This window comes from Lithobates pipiens, unplaced genomic scaffold (genome assembly GCF_037356315.1).
Source record: "Lithobates pipiens isolate NorthernLeopardFrog02 unplaced genomic scaffold, aLitPip1_a1.2 Scaffold_1, whole genome shotgun sequence".
Lineage (NCBI taxonomy): Eukaryota > Metazoa > Chordata > Amphibia > Anura > Ranidae > Lithobates > Lithobates pipiens.
In genome coordinates, this window is record NW_027507685.1 from 223357230 (window position 1) to 223374233 (window position 17004).

The following is a 17004-nucleotide window of genomic DNA, read 5'->3' on the forward strand; positions in this document are numbered from 1 at the left end:
TTTCCAGAAACGCAGAGGCACAAAAACGCATTGATGTGCATATGTTCCATAGAAACCCATGTTAAAAAGATTTGCCACGATTCTCTCCACAATTTCAAAGCGCTGAGGTGTGAATGACAAATCACAGAAAGCACATTTGAGATGCCGTTCATTTGAAGGGCACCTAAAATCGGAGTTCGGTTCTGCCGAGATTGTCGCACGATAAATTGTGCTGCAATCGTAGCAACCCGCATTGCGTGAGGCAATGTCGCAAAAGTAGCTCCTGAACTTTTTTTGGGGCGACAAGCTTCACGTGATTCGATTTATCGAGCGGCACCGTGATTTTAGGTGCCATTCAAATGAATGGCATCTCAAATGTGCATTCTGCGATTTGACATCCACCTGAGATTCAAAACCCAGAGATGTGAATGCCGCCTTAGGCTCGGTTCACACCAATGCGTATTTTTTCATGCTTTTTGCAGAAAAGCAGCACTTCAGCTCCAGAAGATTTATCCACCCTTCATGTGCGGTCGTGCGACGCTGTATCCAATTAAAATGTTCTTTTTTTTTTTTACTTTCTGCTCTAGAACAGATCCAATAAATAAATGTAAAAAAAAAATCTAATTTCTTCATCAGTTTAGGCCAATATGAATTCTGCTACATATTTTTAGTAAAAAAAATCCCAATAGGTGTATATTGATTGGTTTGCGCAAAAGTTATAGCGTCTACAAACTATGGGGTATACCTATGGAATTTCTATTTATTTATTACTATTAATGGCGGCGATCAGCGACTTATAGCTGGACTGCAATATTGCTGCAGACAAAATCGGACAATAACTGACACTTTCGACACTTTTTGGGGACCAGTGACACTAATACAGTGCTAAAAATGTACTAATGTACACTGGCTGGGAAGGGGTTAAAATCATGGGCGACCAAAGGGTTAAATTTGTGCCTAAAATGTGCTTGGTTACTGTGGGGGAGGAGCTTGTACTATGCAAAGGCATTGTTCCATGTTCCAGCTTTGCAGAAACACAGACATTGAGCCTGCTGTACAGCGTGTGTGCACGCCCCAGACCCGGAAGTGCAGGATCATGTACAGGTAAGTGATCCTGAGAAGGAGAGCCTTGCCGCTGTATACGGTCAGCAAGCAGTTAAAAAAAGTGGTTAAAAAAAAACGCACTACATGCTTTTCTGCAGCTTCTCCATTGAAGTCTATTGAACAAAAAAGCCCCGTTTGGCGTTTAAAAAAGTCCCTGACCCTTTCCAGAAACGCAGAGGCCCAAAAATGCATTGATACATTGCCTCTCAGGGGATAGGATCAGAACGTCTCCGCCGCTACCGACAGATCCGGTAAGCGGCGGAGATGACCGGGGCGTGGCGGGAGGGGGATGGGCACCTCTCCTGCCGCCGATCTTGCAGCGAATCTGCCATGGAGACCACTTTTCTCTTAAAGCAGACCGCCCGCCATTGAAAAAAATACTGGGGTTATGGCAGCTATCTGCTGCCATAAAAACGGTGTTTACCATCAATGGATCGATGCATATTGATGGTGGGCGGTCCGAAAGTGGTTAAATAATGCAAAACTCATCAAAAAAAGCGCTAAAAACAAACTATATGATTTTATGTTGCTTCTCCATTGAAGTCTACTGAAACAAAACAAGCAAAAACGCAGCGTTTTGCTTTTAAAAAAGTCCCCAACCCTTTCCAAAAACGCAGAGGCACAAAAATGCATTGATGTGAACATGTTCCATAGGAATCTATGTTAAAAAAATTCATGTCCCAAAAAGCAGGAAAAAACGCATTAGGGTAAACCGAGCCTTAGCTCCAGTAATCAGCATTACAAGCGTTGCTGTCCTTAGTTTGCATTTGAATTGCAGACTGGCTCCCTGGCTACAAGCCTTGTCCTCAGGGACACACTGCCCCCCTCCGATGCTTAGGACATATCACACAATGGCGATGGAAGGGTTAACGTCTAGGCTTGTACAATGAAAGTGCCCCTTTAAATCCAGCATGCAAGGACAGGAGGGTGGTATGAGGGAGGAAAGGGATAGGAACAGGAAGGGGAGGAGAACGGACTGGATGGACCTGCGTGTGGGGAGGTAATGTGCCTTTAAATGAAAAATGGGAAATAGAGAGTGGGGTGACTGGGGCAGAGAGGAGGGGGCCGTAGAAGACGGGTGGGGGTCACAAATGAAAACTTTCTGTAGGGTGCAGATTCAGCCCGGTGACCATTTCTAGCCCAAGGAGCCATGCTGAGGCCATGCTACGTTCTTAACTACTTCCCAGCTGGCCGCTGATGACCCCACTCCGCTATTCGTAGCATAGCTGCCCACGTAACGTCTACTAGTCAAGGATGGGTCACTTTCATCGTATGTAAGACTGTAGTGGAATCGGAGAAATTATTATAAGGTTCAATCGTGTTAGCATCAAACGATAAAGATCTCCTTACTTGTATAAAGGTTTTTCTGAATCTGCGTTCCATTAACGGAGATCACAAAGGATTCGGACTGTCCGAGTCTGCCGATACCACTCCAGAGCAAACTTTGGGATTTACTGTCGCTTTAAAATAGATGTTACCTAATCAATACATTGCATATGCGCGTTCACCACTTTAAAGTATCCCTTCTCAATCATTTTTACCCTGGAGGAACCCTATGAGATCATTTTAAGCTCTCGGAGAACCCCTGATAAAAAAATATTATGTTTGCAGAACATAAGTGTGATCAGCTTGTTGTAACTAAAGGAAAAAATAAAGAAGAAAAGAAGTTGGCGTATCTGAAACCCAGAGCGATCTTTTTCCTACACCTCCTTATTCATAAGACAAAATAATTTTCAGTAATAATAATGAAATTAAACAAATAATAATAATGGTCAATGTAGTGCTCTCATAGACTAGTGGTCAGTGTAGTGCCCCTTACACTAGTGGTCAGTGTAGTGCCCCTTAACACTTGTGGTTACTGTAGTGCCCCTAGTACACTAGTGCCCCTTACACTAGTGGTCCATATAGTGCCCTCTTACACTTGTTGTTAGTGTAGTGCCCATTATACTAGTGGTCAGAATAATGCACCCTTACACTAGTGGTCAGTGTAGTACCCCCTAACACTTGTGGTTAGTGTAGTGCCCCCCCCCCCCCAAACTAGTGGTCCATATAGTGCTATCTTACACTAGTTGTCAGTGTAGTGCCCCCTTTCAGTGATAAATGCCCCCCCCCTTACATTGATGGTCAATGTAGTATACCTTTACAATAGTTGTCAGTGTAGTGCCCCCTTACACTAGTGGTCAGTTTGGTACCCATTACATTAGTGGTCAGTGTAGTGCCCCCTTACAGTGGTAAATTGCACCACTTACATTGATAGTCATTGTAGTGCCCCCTTATACTTGTGGTCAGTGTAGTCCCCCCTTACACAAGTGGTCTATATAGTGCCCTCTTACACTAGTTGTCAGTGTAGTGCCCCTTAGTGATGGACGAACTTCCGACGGGACGTTTCGCGAACGCGAAACGCGAACGGACACAAACGTTCGCGAAAACGACCGTTCGCCGCGGGCTCCATTGACTTCAATGGGAGGCGAATTTCGCAAACCTTTAGGTCGAATTTGCGGCCACGGGGTAATTATTAGGGGGTAGCACGTAGTCCCACCACCTGGACAATAGCATAATACATGTATGAGGTGAATTTGGGATCGATAACTACAAGCATTTTTTTTTTATTTGGGAAATTGTTCTGACAATTCAGGACTATGGAGCTAATGAAGGCAATGGAGGAGAGGGAAGGTCAGGGACCAGGGTAGGCAAACAAGAGGGTGCAGGAGATACAGAGCACTGACAGCAGCACCGTAATACAGAGCACTGACATCAGCACCGTGACATACAGCGCTGACAGCAGCTCCGTGACATACAGCGCTGACAGCAGCTCCGTGACATACAGCGCTGACAGCAGCTCCGTGACATACAGCGCTGACAGCAGCTCCGTGACATACAGCGCTGACAGCAGCTCCGTGACATACAGCGCTGACAGCAGCTCCGTGACATACAGCGCTGACAGCAGCACCGTGACATACAGCGCTGACAGCAGCTCCGTGACATACAGCGCTGACAGCAGCTCCGTGACATACAGCGCTGACAGCAGCTCCGTGACATACAGCGCTGACAGCAGCTCCGTGACATACAGCGCTGACAGCAGCTCCGTGACATACAGCGCTGACAGCAGCTCCGTGACATACAGCGCTGACAGCAGCACCGTGACATACAGCGCTGACAGCAGCTCCGTGACATACAGCGCTGACAGCAGCTCCGTGACATACAGCGCTGACAGCAGCTCCGTGACATACAGCGCTGACAGCAGCTCCGTGACATACAGCGCTGACAGCAGCTCCGTGACATACAGCGCTGACAGCAGCTCCGTGACATACAGCGCTGACAGCAGCTCCGTGACATACAGCGCTGACAGCAGCTCCGTGACATACAGCGCTGACAGCAGCACCGTAAGCAGCCCCAGGAGGAAGTCAGCACAGCACAGGGATGGTGTGATCCCCTCATAATAAGAACCCCCAGGAGGAAGTCAGCACAGCACAGGGATGGTGGGAGCCCCTCATAATAAGAACACCCAGGAGGAAGTCAGCACAGCACAGGGATGGTGGGAACCCCTCATAATAAGCAGCCCCAGTAGAAATATGACACCGCTCAACCTCTTCAAAGAGGAGGGTAGGGGCATATAGTACGGTGTGCTTTTTTGGGTCAGGGAAGTGAGCCAAATGAATTAAGAAGGTCTGTGTGCTTGATTCCAAAAATTGTTTATAGACATATACATGGTCTACTGATCACATGTGTTGAATTCCTCCGAGATCCATGCCTCATTCATTTTTAGAAATGTGAGGTAGTTAACACTGTCGTGAGCTAGGCGAGTACGCTTATCGGTCACAATCCCCCCTGCTGCGCTGAACGTCCTTTCGGACAGGACACTGGATGAGGGGCAAGCCAACAGTTCGATTGCAAATTGGGCAAGCTCTGGCCAGAGGTCAAGCCTGCCCACCCAGTAGTCTAGGGGTTCATCACTCCTCAGAGCGTCCACATCGGCCGTTAACCCAATGTAGTCGGACACCTGACGGTCTAGGCGTTCCCTGATGCTGGATCCGGATGACACCTGTCGATGGGTCGGCTGAAAGAATGACCTCATATCCGAAGTCACCAACACATCTTCAAACCGGCCTCTTCTTGCAGGCGCTGTTGGATTGGTACCCGCAAATCCTTCTCTGGGAGTGGGAATTGCTCCTCTGCCAGCGCACGCAAAAGCAGAATGCAGCATTTCTCGAAGCAAGGCCTGGAAGTGCTGCATTCTGACAGCCCTCTGCGACGGCGGTAACATTTCCGCCATTTTGTGTTTGTACCGGGGATCTAAGTACGTTGCCACCCAGTACTGGTCCTTGACCCTCATGCTTTTTATACGGGGGTCCCTATTAAAACACTGGAGCATGAAGGCCCCCATTTGCACTCAAGCGGAAGGTATGTGGTGGTGGTGGTGTTGTTGGTGGTAGTGTCTTTGGGGGTGCACATAGCAGAGAGTGAAGAAGAGGGTGCAGATCGAGAGGATGAGGAGGGTGCAGAAGAATAAGGCTGAGTGAGCCACTCAACCAAGTCTGGTGCGTCCTTTAAAGTAATTGAACGCACCTTCTGCAACTTCCCACTTTGGCTCAAGGCTGTTGCTCCTGCCCTACCCCTACCACCCCTGCGGAAGGGCCTGCCTCTTCCTCTGCCTGTCATTTTTTAAATCACCCTGTGACAAAACTCTTAGTCCCTATACCGCTGAAGGACTGCTGCAGTATAGGGCAGCGGTCAGCAGTAGTGCACGTCAACCCTATGTATTGTGGACCGATAGCGGTCCTTACAGAACAGCAGACTGTACTGCACTCAGGCCTATGTACCGTAGCACCCTATACCAAGTTACCAGTCCTTATAAAAACTTTTGTGGACCAAGCAGGTTGTGTGTTAGTGTTTAGCAGACTGTGCGTCAGTCCCTATACCGCTGAAGGACTGCTGCAGTATAGGGCAGCGGTCAGCAGTAGTGCACGGCAACCCTATGTATTGTGGACCGATAGCGGTCCTTACAGAACAGCAGACTGTAACGCACTCAGGCCTATGTACCGTAGCACCCTATACCAAGTTACCAGTCCTTATAAGAACTTTTGTGGACCAAGCAGGTTGTGTGTTAGTGATTAGCAGACTGTACGTCAGTCCCTATACCAATGAAGGACTGCTGCAGTATAGGGCAGCGGTCAGCAGTAGTGCACGGCAACCCTATGTATTGTGGACCGATAGCGGTCCTTACAGAACAGCAGACTGTACTGCACTCAGGCCTATGTACCGTAGCACCCTATACCAAGTTACCAGTCCTTATAAAAACTTTTGTGGACCAAGCAGGTTGTGTGTTAGTGTTTAGCAGACTGTGCGTCAGTCCCTATACCGCTGAAGGACTGCTGCAGTATAGGGCAGCGGTCAGCAGTAGTGCACGGCAACCCTATGTATTGTGGACCGATAGCGGTCCTTACAGAACAGCAGACTGTAACGCACTCAGGCCTATGTACCGTAGCACCCTATACCAAGTTACCAGTCCTTATAAGAACTTTTGTGGACCAAGCAGGTTGTGTGTTAGTGATTAGCAGACTGTACGTCAGTCCCTATACCAATGAAGGACTGCTGCAGTATAGGGCAGCGGTCAGCAGTAGTGCACGGCAACCCTATGTATTGTGGACCGATAGCGGTCCTTACAGAACAGCAGACTGTACTGCACTCAGGCCTATGTACCGTAGCACCCTATACCAAGTTACCAGTCCTTATAAGAACTTTTGTGGACCAAGCAGGTTGTGTATTAGTGTTTAGCAGACTGTGCGTCAGTCCCTATACCGCTGAAGGACTGCTGCAGTATAGGGCAGCGGTCAGCAGTAGTGCACGGCAACCCTATGTATTGTGGACCGATAGCAGTCCTTACAGAACAGCAGACTGTACTGCACTCAGGCCTATGTACCGTAGCACCCTATACCAAGTTACCAGTCCTTATAAGAACTTTTGTGGACCAAGCAGGTTGTGTGTTAGTGTTTAGCAGACTGTGCGTCAGTCCCTATACCGCTGAAGGACTGCTGCAGTATAGGGCAGCGGTCAGCAGTAGTGCACGTCAACCCTATGTATTGTGGACCGATAGCGGTCCTTACAGAACAGCAGACTGTAACGCACTCAGGCCTATGTACCGTAGCACCCTATACCAAGTTACCAGTCCTTATAAGAACTTTTGTGGACCAAGCAGGTTGTGTATTAGTGTTTAGCAGACTGTGCGTCAGTCCCTATACCGCTGAAGGACTGCTGCAGTATAGGGCAGCGGTCAGCAGTAGTGCACGGCAACCCTATGTATTGTGGACCGATAGCGGTCCTTACAGAACAGCAGACTGTACCGCACCCAAGCCTATGTACCGTAGCACCCTAGACAGACCAAGTTACCAGTCCTGATAAAGAGCTTTGTGGAACAAGTGAGTTGTGAATGATTAGCAGACTGCAGCAGAAGGGCAGCAGTCAAGTATAATATTCTTTCTATATTTGGAAGAAAGAATATTATACGTGTACAAGCCTATTACCGTACCACTGATACCAGTCCTGAAAAGAACATTTGTGGAACTAATAGTAACAGCAAGTCTTTAAAATTATCCTCACTGCCTGACACACTGCTTCCTGCCTGTCCCTATACAAATTGGCAAAAAAGAGTAGGCTGGAACGATTAGCTGGAACAGCTCTTTTGTGGACCTGATAGTAACAGCTAATGATGATGATGATGATGATGATGAAGAAAGACTAATCTGGCTGAGCTGTCCCTAAAATAGCAGCATACAGCGCTCTGTCCCTTTATCTAAACTGACAAAAGAAACTCAGGCTGCTGACCTAACACCTATACCAGTCCTGAAAAGAACTTTTGTGTACCAAATAGCTAGCGTTTTCTCTGTCCCTACTCCACACAGGATCCTTTCCCTACAGTGACAGAAGAAAGAATGTAAAATGGCCACCGGATCGGGTGTATTTATAGGTTAGGGGGAATGTCCAAGTGTCCATGAGCTGTCATGTCTCAATTGGTTGTCCTGTAACACATGATAAACGTGTCACGAAAGGTTAAAGTTCTTGTATACATTAAACACGTAAGTCCGCCGGGGCGAACGACGGAAAAAGGCGTTCGAACCCGCGGACGGCGAAAGTCGGAAATTCGCCGCGAAACGACCGCCGGGCGAAACGTTCGTCCATCACTAGTGCCCCTTACAATGGTAAATAGCCCCCCTTACATTGATGGTCAGTGTAGTGCCCCCTTTTACTAGTTGTCAGTGTAGTGCCCACTTACAGTGGTAAATTGCCCCCCTTACACAAGTAGTCAGTGCGGTACCCTATTACACTAGTGACAAGTGTAGTGCCCCCTTTCACTAATGGTCAATGCAGTGCCCCCTTACATAAGTGGTCCAACTAGTGCCCTTTTACACTAGTTGTCAGTGTAGTGCACCCTTACACGTGTAGTGCCCCCTTACGCTAGTGGACAGTGTAGTGCCCCCTTTTACTAGTTGTCAGTGTGGTGCCTCCTTACAGTGGTAAATCCCCCCCCCCCCACATTTCTGTCAGTGTAGTGCCCCCTTACACTAGTGGTCAGTGTAGTGCCCCCTTACACTAGTGGTCAGTGTAGTGCCCCCTTACACTAGTTCTCAGTGTAGTGCCCCCATTACACTAGTGGTCAGTGTAGTGCCCCCTTACACTAGTGGTCAGTGTAGTGCCCCCTTACACTAGTGGTCAGTGTAGTGCCCCCTTACACTAGTTCTCAGTGTAGTGCCCCCATTACACTAGTGGTCAGTCTAGTACCCCAATACACTAGTGGCCAGTGTAGTGCCCTATTACACTAGATGTCAATGTAGAGCCCCCTTACAGTGGTAAATTCCACCATACGATGATGGTCGGTGTAGGTTGGAGATTCATCTAGCACTACTCTAGGAACCCCTAGAAACCTCTGGAGGGACCCTAGGATTCCACAGAACCCTGGTTGAGAAAGGCTGTGTTAATATAATTAATATATATTTTAAATCTGCAGTTATCAATAAAATAATATCTGATGACCCTGTAATGATCCTGCAATAAAGGTCCTTGTTCATACAGGGTGGCAATACTATACTCCTGTCTTCTAGTTGAGCTTTCAGTTGTCATCCTGTCACACGAGCTTCAATTGGAGACTACAAGTGGCCAATTAAAAGCACATTACGCAGGCATGGTCCACTCTTATCACCATCAGAAAAGTGCCATACAGCCATTGCTGGAGTGCACATAGACATGAAGTGGCTGCAAAGAGGCTGCAGGAGATTAGTAATACATGACATAAAAAAGGCAGTTGTTTATGAAACACAGTGCTTTAGCAAACTAAATCTCATTTGGTTAGGTTTAAATCCACTACAGTATACCTAAAGCCCAAACTTTTTTTTTTGCAGTCTTGGATATTTTATTTTTATTCATTAGAGATATTTCTATAGTGTTGACCATTTACGTAACACTTTACATATTGTACATTTACATCAGTCCCTGCCATCAAGGAGCTTAAAATTTAAGGTCCCTGTGCCAAATGCATACAAACACACTTACCAGGGCCAATTTAGACAGAAGCCAATTAACCTACCAGCATGTCTTTGTTGTGTGTGAGGAAACCCAACCAAGCACAGAAAGAACATGCAAACTCCATGCAGATAGTGTCCTGTCTAGGATTCAAGTACTAGGGATAGCAAAGAGTTAAGACACCCATCAGGTTTTTTGACATGTGTAGCATTGGGAGCTCTCCCTTTACTTCATGTCCTACAGACATATCTGGAAGGTAGAAGAAATCTCTTGATTGTGAGACTTCTGCTCTATTCATGTTCCAGTGAAAGCTGGCTCTATTGCTTGACACAGTGCTGTCAGTTTAGCACAGTGAAGATGCTTCCTGGTGGGTACAGCACAGCACCAATCTTGTTTTCTAGTCCAGGGGTCTCCAAAATTTCTAAACAAAGGACCCGTTTACTGTCCTTTTCTAATTTAGGGGGGCCAGACTGTGGCCATTGAGAGTAGATAAGGTCCAGACATCAGCGGGTAAAAACAAGGCCCCATCTTTGGTGTCAGTGGGAAGAATTGTGCCCCCTCATTGGTGTCTTTGTGCCCCATTGTTAGTGGCATTGGAAAAAATTGTGCCCCATCGTTGGTGTCATTGGGAGGATTTGTGCCCCTTCATTGGTGTCAGTGAGGGGAATTATGCCCCTTTGTTGGCATCAGTGGATGAAATAGTACCCCAGGGGATGGATAAAAGCAATCAAAGGGCCGCATCTGGCCCCTGGGCTGCAGTTTGGAGACACTGGTCTTGTCTAGTAAAATTTAGAACTTCAGACACAATTTTTTTTACTTTATTCCTCCATCAGATGGGTCAGTAGCAACACCCTGATTTTAGAGAAAGAATGTTTATCAGGGGCACATGGAGGATGGTAGAGTAATGTAGACTATAGATAGGGCATACAATCCAGATCCTGATTTTTTATTTATTTTTTCTGAATCTGCTTTGAACTGTGTTTCTTTACTTATGCCTCAACATACACTCATAATTTTTCTCTTCTGTTCAGGACAAACTGTTACATCTCAGATGACCCCAATAAAACAGAATGGAGCACTGATACGTTGATTCGTGTATGAATTATCAAAATACTTATGTTTCCATGACTATCTTTGGCCTTCTTCCCTTAAGTCGAAGTTGCTTTAAGTCACCAAAGAAAAAGAAACTGCGACATCATTCATTGAAATTGAGGAGCTATTGAACCCACCTTGCTGGCTAAAAGGACTTCTGTAGGCTTAATCAAAGATGACATCTGCCGCTGACATTCTGCATTTCCAACTGCCCGGCCATGAAGCAGCCACTCTCCGAAGCATGAACCAGTTACGTTCAGAGGAACGCTTTTGTGACGTGACTATCCTTTCTGAAAGCCTTAAATTTAGGGGCCACCGAGTGGTGTTGGCAGCTTGTTCTCCATTCCTCAGAGACCAGTTCCTCCTAAACCCAGGTTCTGAGCTCCCTGTTTCTATAATGCACAGATCCAAAGTTGTGTCAGATCTTCTACTTTCTTGTTACACTGGGTTGCTGGAATTTCCCGTCAGAGAGATCGTCAATTACTTAACTGCCGCTAGTTATCTGCAGATGGAACATGTGGTAGAGAAGTGTCGCCAAGCCTTGTGTCAATTTATTGGTCCTCAGATAGGCCTGAGGGATGCTAATAATACGAACAGAACCACACCCACTCGAAATGCTTCATCTACAACAACAACAGGCCCAAGTCGCCCAGCTGATAATTCTAGATCTTTGAAACCAGAGGTTAAGACGGCAGAAGACAGTGAAGAGGAAATGTTGATGATGGCAGAAGAGGAAGAAGATGAGGAGGAAGACGACGATTCAACCTCAAATCTCTGCATTGTAAAACTGGAATCTGGTTCGAGTGATGGCGGAGAGGAAAAGGAACAGAGATCTTGGGATAAAGAAGAGCAGAACTTGACAGCACAGTCAGAGGAGGCCCTGGTCAACTCTACTGTAGAAGGTGGAGAAACAGGAGATGGAGCTATCCAACGAGGTGGTATTATGAAGGCCATCTATAGCGATGAAATGGAAAGTGCAGAGGGGGTACTTATTATTCCAAGTAGCTATCATGAAGATGAGGAAGAGACTATAGAAGGGGGCATGGGTGGCTGCCAAAGCAGTGTTGTGATGGAAGGATCTCCGAGAAATGCATTGGGTGGAATGGCATCACTGGGGTCGATGGTTTTGGGAGACTCACGGATAGGAATCAAGCGAACTTTAAGATGCTGCAAATGTGAGGAGACCTTTCAAGGGGTAGAGAAGCTTGTGTTCCACATGCGGGCACAGCACTTTGTCTTCATGTGCCCACGCTGCGGGAAACAGTTCAACCACAGCAGCAACCTTAACCGCCACATGAATGTGCACAGAGGGGTAAAATCTCACACCTGCAACATATGCGGCAAATGCTTCACACAAAAATCAACGCTCCATGACCACCTTAATCTCCACAGCGGGGAGCGACCATACCGCTGTTCCTACTGTGACGTCAGGTTTGCCCACAAGCCCGCCATAAGACGCCATCTCAAGGAGCAGCATGGAAAGACCACAGCACAGAACATCATGGAAGCTGGTGTGGCCGAGATGAACATCATGCTGGGTTGTGGGACTGGATGAGAGGACATTACATGGACCTACGTAGGAAGCAAGTTTGAGCTTTAATCAAGTTTTGTTCACTTTGTATTTGCACTAATCGACTGCTAGGTGTACCTTTTTTAGGCCTAGTGACTTTTTACAACCTCTGTGGACTGCCAGTTTCACATGTTTAGCTCTGTAAAATGGTTACAATGTTGTTTGACTAGGTTTGGAAGCTTCAGGCCCCTCAGCTAGTTTTGAAGAACAACAAGGTCTACCATGCATTGCCAGAAGCTTTCTTGGACCTGTCTTTGTCTATGTTAGAAACTACCACTGCCATCTTGTTAGGTCCTTCTGTAGCAATATTAATAGGAACATTTAAAACGTACGTCCAGCCAAAATGTTTTTAGCTTTGGATAGAGTGAGGAATGATTAGATCTCCACTTGGGTTTTACTGCTAGCAAGTGTTCAATATTTCCTTCGTTCTCTTCACTTGCTGCCCTGGTGGCAACAGTTTTACCAGACAGGAAGTGAGGGGAAATCTCCAACTGCAACTCAAAGTCACAATTAGAAATGCGAGTAGGGTCTTTGTCCTTGTAGATTTTTCACTTCCTCTCTGGTGACACTGTTGTCACAGGCACAGCAAGTTAGAGGTCGAAAAAAAGAGCCCTGAATAGCAGTAAACACCTGACACGTGTACATATCATTGTGACCCAAACTAAATTGATAGGTGCAGCTCAAAGCTCCACTGGGTCCTCTTATGTAGCAACCGCTTGGCTAGCAGACAAGGACAGAGCTCGCCCCAGCTCTAAACATCTAATGGAAAAGGGAAAAGTCATGGAAAACCCGGTAAGAAGATGTATGACAGCCTTAGCCTGGGCTCCAACCAGGTCACTCTCCCCCAACGCGTTTTACTCTGCCTACGGAGTTCCCCATGACTAAGCTCTGTGGGCAGAGTGAAACACGCTGGGGGTGTGACCTGGTTGGAGCCTGGAGATGTGCGACTTCCAGGACTTTTCTCCTTTTCCATTAGGTGTACGTATCATTTCATACTCTATCCAATACGAAAAATCAACGTTTTAGCTGAATTTTAACCTTAATAAGGCAAAGACCATTGTGCACAGTGAAGCATCCCAAAATAACCAATCAGAATTCTTCTTTTACTGATAAGAAGACTCCTGTAAAACGCAATCTGATTGGATGCTATGGGTTGAGAACTATGAACGTGTTTGGTTCTGATACTACAACGCTAAAGCCCAACTCCAGCCTAGAGCCGGTACAATTTGTCAAGTTTTTATTTTTTGTCTGTGTCCCCAGTTGAGATATTTCTTTAATGGGAACAAAAACACATTTCTTGTAGAGCGAGAAAAGGTGTGAATTTCTGACAATGTTTTTTTTTTTTGTTTTTTTGCTGCCTGTGCCTTCCTGTCTTGGTTACAACTGCTGTTCCCGTTTCTTGTCCTGGAGTCACATGGACAGGATGTGAGGAAAATACTCCTTAGGGGAGTCAAGGACAGAAATAAGAACTTGATATAATTTTTAACTCTTCTCCACTCTCTCTAAAACTAAATAAAATGTCTGGAGTTAGGCCTTGAATCCATCTGTGAGTTTTTCTATTAAACAGTTCAGTGTGTGAGTGTGTTTTTTTTAATTAATGACCTTTACATGTGAACTTACTGTATAGTTTGTGTGTTTTTAAATAAAAAAAGATTGAACTAAAAACTTGTCAGCTTATAGATAACGATTTCAGAATGTATCATTTAAAAAACACTTCAGCTCGAAGATTTTAACCCCCCATTTTTTTTGTTGATATGCGGCACTATACTATGCTAACTGACAACTGCGCGGTCATGTGACGCTGTAACCAAACAAAATTCACAAAAATAGAGCTTTCTTTTGGTGGTATTTGATCACCACTGGGTTTTTTTAATATATATATATATATATATATATATATATATATATATATATATATATATATATATATATATATATATGAAAAAAGACCGACAATTTAAAAACAAAAACAAAAAAAAAAACAATATTTTTTACTTTCTGCTATAAAACATATCCCAAAAAAAATCTCTTAAATTTTGACCAATATGTATTCTGCTACATCCCTTTGGTAAAAAAAAAAAGAAAAAAATCCCAAAAGCATATATTGATTGGCTTGCGTGAAAGTTATAGCGTCTACAAACTATGGGATATATACTGGAATTTGTATTTATTTATTTTACACTAGTAATGGCGGTAATCAGCCACAAATAACTGCGATTAATGCGGCACGCAAGCTGACACTAACTGACGCAGGGGAGAAACTAACTGCCACTGACCTCACCAGTGTCATTATTACTGTGATCAGTGCTAATAATATGCACTGTCACTGTGCTAAAGACACTGGACAGGAAGGGGTTAATATCTAGGGTGATCAAAGGGTTAAATGTGTGCCTAACAAGTGTTTATGTGTGTGCTGCTTTTACTGGGGATCTGGTTGTTTCCATTCCCTGCTTAGCAGTCACTGAACACAGCTCTGTGTTGTTTACACTCACAGAGCTGTGTTCGGGGAAGATCGAAGCTGATGACCGGGTGTTGGTGATCAGTCATTGGGCCTATGTATTATATATGTGATTCTGTGCAGCCGGCCTGCACTGTAGCTTCACAGTTGGCAACAGGTTATATGGCAAAGAATATATATTAGATTCATTATGCTCAAAGTGATTGTAAAGGATTGTTTTTTATTTTTTTTAAATAACAAACACATCATACTTACCACCACTGTGCAGCTCGTTTTGCACAGAGTGGCCCTGAACACCGTATTCTGGGGTTCCTCGGCAGCTCTCGCAGCTCCTCCCCACATCTGATAACCCCCTAGGAGAAGGGGGTTACCTAGCAGGCGCGCTCCCGAGTCCAGAATTTGCATCCATAAACACGAATGCCGGACCCGGCCTGGCCCCCCGGCGCCTGCATCATTGAATTTGATTGACAGCAGCAGGAGCCAATGGCTGCACTGCTAACAATCTATCCAATCAAGAGCCGGGACCCCGTGGAGAGAGGGACAGGGCATCCCCGCCGAGGAGATGAAGGGGCTTAGGTAAGTAAAACGGGGGGGGGACACAAGGGTGAAAAAACACGATTTACAACCCCTTTAAAGCTGTACTCCATACTCCATATAGGATGAAAATGTATTTAGCTCTGCAACCGTAAAAGGGGAACTAAACTTTACCTGAGCACCACAAACTGAAAACACTGTTTAACCCCTTGGCGCCGAGAGGCTGTATAATTGCCTGAATTGAGGTCAATACAACTGTGCCGAGAGCGCATGCACTGCGTGCTCCCAACGCAGCTTCCGACACTTAACCGTAAGCTCCCAATTGCTGCTTGTGATCGGGAGTTTTTGGATCACGTGACCGCCAATCACGGGGGTCATGTGATCTTAAGCCTTGCGGCGTCATGAACCACTTAAAGGACCGGGAGGCACTGGCACAAGGAGGTTAATTCATTTGTAATATTCACAGCTTTATTTTGTTTAAAAACACATCCCTAGCATTTCTAGCCATGGCCATCTTTAGTAAGGGCAGATGATTCATATAGCATTTAATTCTTGGAATCCGTCTGCCTTTAGCTCAGCCATGGAGGCAGGAGAGTGTACTTAGCTGAGCTTCCAATGGTATATGTGGCAGTGACTCTTGTAGAGTGATTTGGGTGTATTGGGGGTGTTGAGCTTGGGATCATGTCTCTTTCTGGAAGGCCTTCTGGATTGTTGCCGGTCCATGCACATGCGGTGCATGTGCCTGCATCATGTGTGATGTCACAAGCCACTATTATGCGACGGATAGAGCATGTGTGATGGGGCATATAAGGGGAGTGCTGCCATTCTTAGGCTCCGTGTGGGACCATACATATGTGTTTCCCACAATGATGTTTTTGATATTATTTTGAGGATAAGCTATTATTTCCACTATGATTTGTCATCTTATTTACTATGTTACCAAAAATATTAGGACACCTGCCTTTACACGCACATGAACTTTAATGGCATCCCAGTCTTAGTCCGTAGGGATCAATACTAAATTAGCCCACCCTTTGCAGCTATAACAGTTTCGACTGTTCTGGGAAGGCCGTCCACAAGGTTTAGGAGTGTGTCTATGGGAATGTTTGACCATTCTTCCAGAAGCACATTTGTGAGGTCAGGCAGTGATGTTGGACGAGTAGGCCTGGCTCGCAGTCTCTGCACTAATTCATCCCAAAATTGTTCTATTGTGTTGAGGCCACGACTCTGTGCAGGTCAATCAGGTTCCTCCACCCGCAAACTCACTCATCCATGTCTTTATGGACCTTGCTCTGTGCACTGGTGTGCAGTCATGTTGGAGCAGGAAGGGGCCATCTCCAAACTGTTCCCACAAAGTTGGGAGCATGAAATTGTCCAAAATGTCTTGGTATGCTGATGCCTTAAGAGTTCCCTTCACTTGAACTAAGGGGCCAAGCCCAACCCCTGAAAAACAACCCCACACCATAATCCCCCCTCCACCAAATGATTTGGACCAGTGCACAAAACAAGGCCCATAAAGACGTGGATGAGTGAGTATGGGGTGGAGGAACTTGACTGGCCTGCACAGAGTCCTGACCTCAACCCTATTGAACACCCTTGGGATGAATTGGAGCGGAGACTGCAAGCCAGGCCTTCTAGTCTAACATCAGTGCTTGGCTTTACAAATGTGCTTCTTGAAGAAGGGTCAAACATTCCCATAGACACACTCCTAAAACTTGTGGACAGTCTTCCCAGAAGAGTTGAAACTGCTATA

At 45.8% G+C, this 17004-nt stretch overlaps 1 protein-coding gene across 1 annotated transcript; it reads left to right on the forward strand.

Moving 5' to 3' along the window:
• The first annotated feature begins 1996 nt into the window (after window positions 1-1996).
• Window positions 1997-13835, forward strand: ZBTB12 (zinc finger and BTB domain containing 12). Its single transcript, XM_077483381.1, has 2 exons — window positions 1997-2083; window positions 10629-13835. Exon 2 carries the CDS (start codon window positions 10865-10867, stop codon window positions 12242-12244), a length of 1380 nt encoding a protein of 459 aa, XP_077339507.1. The 5' UTR covers window positions 1997-2083; window positions 10629-10864; the 3' UTR covers window positions 12245-13835.
• Window positions 13836-17004: the final 3169 nt, after the last annotated feature.

Bases quoted from the DNA above. Each gene is read 5' to 3' on its own strand.
- ZBTB12 (XM_077483381.1), top strand. From the start codon at position 10,865: ATGACATCTGCCGCTGACATTCTGCATTTCCAACTGCCCGGCCATGAA.